The sequence below is a fragment of the Gopherus evgoodei genome, chromosome 19 (assembly GCF_007399415.2).
Source record: "Gopherus evgoodei ecotype Sinaloan lineage chromosome 19, rGopEvg1_v1.p, whole genome shotgun sequence".
Classification (NCBI taxonomy): domain Eukaryota; kingdom Metazoa; phylum Chordata; order Testudines; family Testudinidae; genus Gopherus; species Gopherus evgoodei.
In genome coordinates this window covers 20,601,925-20,610,829 of record NC_044340.1, presented here as the reverse complement: position 1 = coordinate 20,610,829, position 8,905 = coordinate 20,601,925, and the positions used below count along the sequence as shown (strand labels likewise).

Below are 8,905 nucleotides of genomic sequence, written 5' to 3'. Positions count from 1 at the left end.
CTGGGGAGTGAAGCTAGGCCCGAGCCTCCTGAAGCAAAGTGCCTGTAAACACCCCTGCTCCGTGGCACCCCAAGCCAAGGCCCCAGGGAGGCCCATTGGCTGCCCAGCGATGGAGCTGAACAAACTCCACACAGACTAAGGCCAATGCCCCTGGGCCAGTGGAGGGAGGGCTCAGGTGGGAGCTGGTTGTCAGACCGGGCTGCCAACCCCTTTGCTGCTGTGTGGATTGCTGATGTGGGCTCTGAGGTGAGGGTGTGAGTCTCGTTCAGCTGGTATGGGGGAACCATGCAACCCCTCTCCCCCACACACATGCTATGTTCCACTGCTGGGATGCTCAGGGGTTAATGGGACAAGGCACATGACTATGCAGAAATTGGGGCCTAAGCCACCCCCCCTGCAGCCTGGGGGCTGCTCTGTGGGGGCTGCAGGGACAGATTTTGCCCGGCTTGCTCTCTAGCTGGCTTTGAAGCAAGAATTTCAGTGGCAAAACCTTGCAGTGGAGCAAGAGTGACATCGCCTGGTCAGCGGGGCCTCAGGGCCAGCGGAGCTCCGGCAGACTAACAGCAGAGCTCCCATGGTGGAGAGCCCAGGGCAGGGTGGACCCTGGGCCAGTCCCACACAAGGGCTCCATGATGCATACAATCCTGTGGCTAGAGGAGTCCCAAAACATCTGGCGTCTCCTCTGAGCTGGAGTGATGTGGTGACAATTTTAAATCAACTTCTAGGAACTGAGTGCGGTGGGCTCATGTGCTTGCCTTCCCCTCCGGGGGCAAATGTGGCTGGGTCACAGTCAAACAAGAAATGAATCTGGGGGGGCTTGTGACGTGTCACCCCATGTTCTTTATGAAAACATGCTTATGATATGACTAGGACATAACTGAGATGTACTTCATGCAAGATGGCTCATGTGAGATATCATTGGAAAGGTTGTGATTTACTGAATGTGATTATCCAATTTGTATGCCTGTGTCATTTCTGAATCTGAAGTTAGGAGTATTGACTATGTATCTGTATTTCAAGCTATGCTACTTTGGGTGACGCCTGCTGCTAACACTTCAGGTACAACAATGGAAAAGCCAGACAGGGTGGAAGGCCCATCAGTGAGGACAATGGACTGTGAAGCTTGGCCTTCCTATGGATGCTCCATACTGCCCTTGACTCATGGACACTGTGATCCTACAGAGTCAGGTGGTCTTGTCACCTGACACTAAATGTTACCTGGGACTTCTTGTAACTTTCCACTGGAAGGGAAGGGGGGTCAAGTCTGGCAAACAAAGGATTCCCGCATTATGTCAGTCCTATTTACGGGTGGGGAGGGAGGCCAACAGCACTCCTCCTGGCCATGGCCTGTCTGCCCAAGTAGAAAGACTGCAAAAGCCACCTGAAGGGAAGACAAGGGGGGGTCCAGACTGAGAGGGGCCCAGTCTGAAAAGGAATAGAACTGAAACTCTGAACCACAGAAACTTTGCAACCTGCCTGCAACAATATCTAGGCTGAGAAATACTATTTGTAACCAATTTCTTTAGTGAAACTAGCTTAGTTTGCGTGTTTGATTTCGTTGGCTTAGTAATCTGCTTTGTTCTCTGTTACCCCTTTTACCACTTAAAATCTGCCTTTTATGGTTAACAAAATTTGTTTTATTATTAAACCCAGTGTCTGTAATTTCTAATGGGGGGAGGGAGAGAAAAGTGTGCACACATTGAGGGAGGGGGTGAATTTCATAAAATCTTTGGGTTTGTCCCCCTTAAACAGAGTGAGCACCAGAGGGCTGGAGCAAGTCCCTGAAGCCGTCTTCCCAGAGCTGCTCTGCAGCTGGGGGTGGCCCTGGTGGTGTGTGTGTTAGAGGAGGCTTTAATAGCCTGACTCACCAAGACAGGTGAACGGGGCCCAGGCTGGCAGAGCAGGTAGACTCAGTGGTATCTCAGCACATCAGGTGACTTCCTAAGGGGCATAACCCGTCACAGGGACAGTGTAGGGCTCAGAACTGTGGGGCGGGGTTTCAAATACGACTAGTGTCTCAGTTCAGCAAAGTCAGCACAGTGTAAAAGCTACATATCACAGAGCCCAGGACGTGCATCCTAGGCATACAGCCGAGCCCTGGGGTGAAAGTCCGAGCAAAGTCCTCGCCAGTGCAATTAGCATAATGATATGTGTGGACCTGCTGCACATACACGTGCACCCGCCTGTCACACGAACGGAGCCTGGTGCCTCTAGCAAGCAGACTGCCCTCCCCACTTTGTGGTACCTGCCCCCCTTCTGTTTTGTGCTGCACACCTCTCTGCCCATGCAAAGGGAGCCTGACCCACTGTGACACAAAGGTTCCTGGGCAAAGGGTCCCGTTATTCGCAAACAACTCTTGTCTCAGACCCAACATACTCACGACAACAAATATATTGTTTACAGGGTGTGTGTCCATAACAGGGTAACACGCGAGGCGTTTGTTGCAAGCTAGTAACCTACTGAGGTTCATACCCATGGTGTGGTGTGTGCACGGGTGACATGTAAGGAATAATGTAGCTATAGTAAAGTTTGTGCCCTTATGGTATTAAAGTTAAAAGGAGCCACCAAGCAAAAGTATCACTAAGTGACATCCTATTCATGCAGGCGGGAGCCATCCCCCCGCCCCCTGTCAGCGGGTGAGTTTATGCCAGGCGCTACAGTCTGCCATTCCCCAGCCCAGTGGGAAACCATCATGGACAACTGCAAACAATCAAAACCACTGGGAGGTGATAACAGCCAGGGGGTGGTAGCGTACCAGTGAGAGGGGCTCTGTGGCCATTCACTGAGGAGGCACCTTATGGAGTGGGGGTGTTTTATGGAGGATGGGAGCCTCTTCCTGGCAGCAGGCCAGCTCTGCAGCTGCCTGTCCTTTGGGGTAAATAACCTCCTTTACTAGCTAGGGGAGGTAGCTAGTGATCAGTGTCGGCCCTGGTCTGTATTTTAGGGTTTTGTTTTGTAGTGTAACCACTTCCACCACTCTCCTATTTCTAGTGGAATCTCAATTCTTTCTGAAATAAACCTTCTCTGATCTCCTCACAAGGGCTCTGTAGTTTACAGTCCAGCTAGACAAGACTGACAGAGGAAGATTTTGCATCTGGGGATCTGACTCCCCTAGAGACTCAGTGTCTTGCCCAAGTTATGCCCAGACTCTGGGGCAGAGCAGGGAAATGACCCTAGATCTCCTGAGCCAGAGCCCGGTGCCTGAGCCACCAGACTCTCCTGACGCACAAAACTGAAGTCATGACATCTTGTGCTCATTAGAGATCCCCTAACACTTTTCATGAGTGGGATGCTAGCCTCAGCCTCCTGGCTAGATGACGACATTCTGCCTCTCTACGTCCCCCTACAAGCTTCAGATTTATGTCCTCATTCTCCCCTTCTACCTGAAGCTAGTGTAGCATTGCTGTGTGTCGTTAGATTGCTGTGTCATTGCAGCCCAGAGATGACTGCATTTCCCTGCTACGCAAAGCTCACTAGCTGCTTTGGGCTGCCAGGTGCTGCACAGACACACAACAAGATGCTGTTTATAGTAGTTATGTGGCCTTGCTCTATACCTGGAACTAAAGTTACCTCTAGTTTCTCCTTTACCAAACCCTGACTCTTAGAATACTCCTTCTTCCTGTACTATCAATGTATATAGCCTAATCCTCCCCAGACTGCTAGATAACACTGACTGAGACCCCTTGAGTAGGAGAGAGCTGCTTTGGAGGGTTGTTTTATAAAGACTGCTCCATGGTGGTTGGCTGATGAGGAAGGGGCAAGGAGGTGGGACATTTATTGAGAGCAGAGGAAGTTGGTGTGTGGAATGCAGCAGCAGGGTGGTTGGAAGCAGGTGTGTAAGTGGGAACAGGTGTGGAGGCCAGTGGCTAAGAGGGTTAGTGGCTGAATGGCTGGAGAGGGACACAGACTGTGCCTCGATCAGTGGCTGAGTGTGGGTAGTGAGGATGAAGTGGTGGAAGGAGGTTGGGGAGTAGGCACATGGGCTCAGGGTAGATATGGGCAATAATCACCTCTTGTAGTTCTCCAAGCACTCTGTGCAGCAGGGCCATTTTTAGCTGCCCCATTTCACAGCTGGGACCCAGTGCAGGGAAGTGATTCCTAAGCTCAGGCAACGAGACTGCAGCAGAGCTGCCAGCTGGTCTGTCTCAATAATATTGAGCTTTTCTTTCTCTAGCAGACTTGGAGATGCCCCGGCCCTCTGACCTGTTCAGTGCCATGTCTAGGATCAGGGCTTGCTCAGGGCATCTGAATGGCTAACCTGGGTCTCCAGCAAGCTGGTCTCCCCAGGGACTGGTGCCCCATCTCTGGTTGTCCTGATGCTATGCATCGTGGGCTGGACAAGTGAGCTGGCCTGTTCTTGAGTTAGAAGTGGAAGTGAAGTAGAGCTGCTAGGCTCTCTGCCTGAAGGCTTTGCAGTTGAAGCCTGGGGTGAGTGTGTGTGCAGAGCGGGGTGTTGCTCGCTGGGAGACAGACTGAGATGCTTTGGCTGTTTGAGTCCCTGCTGCTCTCAGATGTCCACCTTGAGCATATCTGGCATAACCCCCTCAGACACATACGCTGCTAGCCCTGCTGCCCTGCAAGGCAGGAGTGAGGGTCTGGGTTACCAAGCACAGGGCTGTACCTCTTTCTGCAGCAGGGGAGCCTGGCTCCTGGGCACTCCTGCCTGTGGTGCCTCCAACCCTGTCTGCTTCATTTGCTGCTCGTCTACCTATTGCTCCCCTAGACCCCAGCCCAGGTCAAGCAGCATCTTCAATGTGGTTCCCCTGGAGGAGGGCCGAGCCTGGCCGTGCTGGGTGTGGGGCTGGCAGCTGTTGAGATAAAGCAGGTATCCACTCACCTTTGAGGTTGCTCCCTTGCTCAGGGCTGCTCACAGAGAGAGGTGCTGGGCTGCTGTGTGGTTAGCTGATTAGCTCACACTGGGGCCCTGCTGGTCTCAAGCCAACAGCTGCCAGAGGAGCAAATAGGGACCCCCCACATCTGAGCTGAGCCATTGTCAGCTGGGAGGTCCCCTCCATCCCCTACAGGAGCACTGAGCTAAGTGGGGGAGCGCACATGCTCTGCAGGCCACGCAGCTCCTGTGTCTCGGCTCTCAGAAAGAACATACCTGTGAGAGTGTGGGGCATGTCCGTGCCCCTGGGGGCCGGCTCCTCAGTGTCTCTCTCAGGGGGCTGCACAAGGATGCTAACAACCCAGCAGTGTTGGAAGAGGAGGGGCTCTTGTAGCAAGTGCTCTGGGGAGTGAAATGGCTGGAGCTCCTGCTCCATGACCTGTGGAATACACAGATGTAGCCAAGCTCCTTAGCATCCCATTCACCCCACACAGCTTCTCCCAAAATAACCAGTGAGGATTACAAAGGCCATGGCAGCACAATGCACCTTCCTTCTCGCTATGGGACGCCGTGTCTTTGCTGCCTGGGGGGTGGGAGAGAGAGGGGATCACCACCGTGCGGTATCTCGCTGCAAATTCCTTGTGGGGGCAAGGCCAGGTAGCTGTTACTGCACTGTAACTAGGTGAGGTCAAACCCTGGAGCCCCCTGCTCAGCTGTAGGTGGGTGTAGAAACCCACCTCTTCAGCAGCGATGATGTGGAGGCAATGTCTGCTGCAGGCTTGGGGCTGCGTCAACATTGTCAGCTGCACACGCCCGTCCCAGCACTGGAGGACAAGGTCCCCCATGATAACAGCCAGTCCTGGCATGGAGCCGTGCATGCACACAGGCAGGCAGGTGCGTGTCTCTTCCAGGGCACCTCAGTGCTTCCAGCCGCGACAAGACACTGACCTGCCCAGGAACAGGAGGAAAACAAATCGCCAAGCTCCCTGGGGCCTCCGCGAAAGCTGCATGTTCTGGCTGTAAGGCCAGCGTTGAGCCACAGCCTTTGCCCTTGCTGGAACAAAACCGCCGTGAGTCTCAGGCTGCAGTGTGCAAAGTCTCCCGCTGCTGGCCCCTGCTCTGAGAAAGGCCCCTCGGCTGGGGGTCCGGCCCAGGGGGTGACGGCAGCAGGTAGCCCTTGACAAAACCCACTGGAGAGGCAGCTGGGCCAGACTGCTGCTGCTTCCCAGCTGCTTGCTAGGGCCTGACCCAAGCCTGGTCTGGCCTCCAGCCATCCCCTCTCCTGGGGGCCCCAGGCCAAGCCGGCACTGGGACCCCCCACATGGTGGTTCATAAGCAGGATGGAAGTGCTGTGAGTGGGGGAGGGTGCCTACATGGTGCACCACAGGTCCATGCCAGGACCCCAGCACCCTCTGCTTTGGGGTGGCCAGACTGTGCCGCCCCGCCAATGTGGGATGGCTCTGCTGCTGCTGGCAGCTGCTAGACACGTGGCTAACACCTCTGTCTCTGTCCCTCCTGCAGGGCCGTGCGTCCCAGCTCCACCATGGCATCACCTTTGTTCTTGTCACGGGGAGCCCTGCCCCGCTTGGCTTACCACAGGCTGGCCGGTCGCAGCCCTGGCATTGTCTTCCTCTCGGGGTTCAACGATACCAGGGCGAACCCCAAGTGCCTGGCTCTGGAGCAGTTCTGCCAGGAGTCAAGACGGGCTTTCCTGAGGTAGGTGATGGCCTGTTGATGCCAATGGGGAATTGCCAGAGCTATTCAGAACAGCAGCCACCAGCTGGGAGCTCCAGCCCCTGGGCCAGAGACCACGGGACTGTGCATCCTTGGGAGTCAGTCAGTGCAGCCTCCGGCCCTGCCGGGAGTGGGGGTCTCGGCACATGTTCTGTTTGCATGGGAGTTGGACGCGGGGCCTCCCCCTCTGCTCATTCTTGTCCCCAGCGTGGCCCCAGCCAGGCATGCTTCCTGGCCCAGTGGGGCTCAGCACCCCTCTGACATCCCTCCCCGCACATTGTCTCCTGCGCTGCGTCCCCTCCATGTTCAAAGCAAGGCCTGTGTCTACCTGCAGTGAGAGTGCCCCTGGACGTGGGCCCAGCAAAGGGAACAGGGCCCTGATGGCACATAGAGCTGGAATCCCCTCCTGCAGCCAGAGCCCAGGGTCTGGGAGCAGAGCTAATGAGCTGCTGTGGGCAGAGGGATCTCCACACAAGGGGGAGGTGCGGGACTGTCCTGCCTGAACAACAGCTCTGCACCTTTGCCCTCTCAGCTTTGACTACACGGGCTGCGGCAGCTCAGATGGGTGTTTTGAGGACTGTTTGATCGGCCACTGGAAAAATGATGTTCTAACAGTGCTGGATGAACTCACCAGCGGGCCGCAGGTAAGAGGCAAAGCCAGCAGCCCCTCCTGCCTCTGGGTCGGTGCAAAGGGCTTTGCCTGCTGGGGTGCAGGTCCCAGGGGTTCTCGTGGGCAGGGAAGCTTTGCCTAACAGGGCTTGTCAAAGCCCTTGGTGTCCCCTGAGCAGCAGATTCACAGCAGCGCTTGGCTGGGCTGTACGCGAGCACGCCATGGGCAGGGGGAGGTAGCACCACAGCGGTGGACGAGGCAAAGGCCGCCCGCCAGGCGGTGCCCCTCTCTCTGACCATTTCCCTGTTTCCATCTCTAGATCCTTGTTGGTGTCAGCATGGGAGGCTGGCTCATGCTCCTAGCAGCCCTGGAGCGGCCAGGGAGGGTGGCTGGGCTGGTGGCCACAGGAATCGGGGCTGATGCCTTCATAACGCTGTACAGAGAGCTCACTCCGGAGGTAAGACGGGGTCCAGCGCATGCTGCGTTCAGCACAGAAAAGGCCCTGAGCCCTGTGTGCTGGGGGAAACAGGAGGGTTGTATTCATTAACCTGCCCCTGGGAATAAATGCCTAGAGATGTGAGCACTGCCAGAAACCAGCTGGGAAGCAAATGCATCTGCTCTCAGCTCTGTCCCTGCTGAGCAGGGAAACAGACACCAAGCCCAGACTCCCAGCGATCGTGCTCTGCCTAGAGACACATTTCTCACTGAGCCCAAGAAATCGCTCCTGGCCTTCAGCAAGGTGGGAAATGTTCCTGGTGCCTCTGCTCCCAGTGAGCCCCCAGGCATACGGGGATCAAGTGATTGCCCTTCCAGGCTGCTGCTGCTGATGATCTGTCTGGAGTCTCTCCCCTCCCTCTTTGGTTGGAACCAGAAAGGGGCTTGCCATCCTGCTCGTGGGATTAGCGGGATGGGGTACCCTGACAGCCCAGGGTTTTGTGTAGCTTGTCAGGCCAATAGCATCCCAAAACTGGTACTGATTGGTCTGTGCATTTTCTGCCTGTGGGGGGTGTAGGTGAAGGGCGAAGTGGAGCAGACGGGAGTCTTTAACTACGTGATGGCTGGGGCCAGGTCTGTGCTACTTAAGCGGGAGTTCTTTATGGAGGCGGAGAAGCACAGTGTGCTGGGGCGCCCGTCCATCCCCATCATCTGCCCCGTCCGGCTGCTCCATGGCATGCAGGACCAGCTCGTACCCTGGGGCAGGGCCGTGCAGGTGGCTGAGCAGCTGGAGAGCCAGGATGTCCGCATCACGCTGTTCAAAGATGGGCAGCATGCCCTGAAGGGAGCAGAGGAGGTGAAGGTGCTCTTGGGGATGGTCAGGGACCTTGCAGAGAGCCTGCAGAGAGAGCTAGGCCTTGGAGAGAGACTGGAAGCCGCTATGGGGACAGAGCCCGCTGATGGGGCAGCGGTGACCAGACAAGGAGCCCTTTCTGGGCCCCACTGAACCTAGCCCCATCTAATCCATTAGTGAAGAGATTGCTTAGTGCTGGGTCCCCACTATCCGGAGGCCCAAGCCGACCCATTAGCACCAGGAGGTGCTCAGAGCCTGGGCTAGCTAATGAGCTACCTGCAGGGGTGAGGTGACTGCACCGGCTTGTAGCACTGTGTGAGTCTGCTAATGGCCCGTGAATCTGGAAAGCGGATGCCGGGGGGGATTGGCTGCCACAGCGATTGAACGTGGGATCCCTGGGTCTAGAATAGAAACATGGCTCAACACCCTGCCCTCCAAAAACACC

At 55.9% G+C, this 8,905-nt stretch overlaps 1 protein-coding gene across 1 annotated transcript; it reads left to right on the top strand.

Annotated features, from left to right (window-relative positions):
* The first annotated feature begins 7,935 nt into the window (after window positions 1-7,935).
* On the top strand, window positions 7,936-8,656 carry LOC115637293 (mycophenolic acid acyl-glucuronide esterase, mitochondrial-like). The gene has a single exon (XM_030538423.1). It carries the CDS (start codon window positions 8,227-8,229, stop codon window positions 8,611-8,613), a length of 387 nt encoding a protein of 128 aa, XP_030394283.1. The 5' UTR covers window positions 7,936-8,226; the 3' UTR covers window positions 8,614-8,656.
* The last annotated feature ends 249 nt before the right edge of the window (window positions 8,657-8,905 follow it).

Coding starts and splice junctions, on each gene's coding strand:
- LOC115637293 (XM_030538423.1), top strand. CDS start 8,227: ATGGCTGGGGCCAGGTCTGTGCTACTTAAGCGGGAGTTCTTTATGGAG.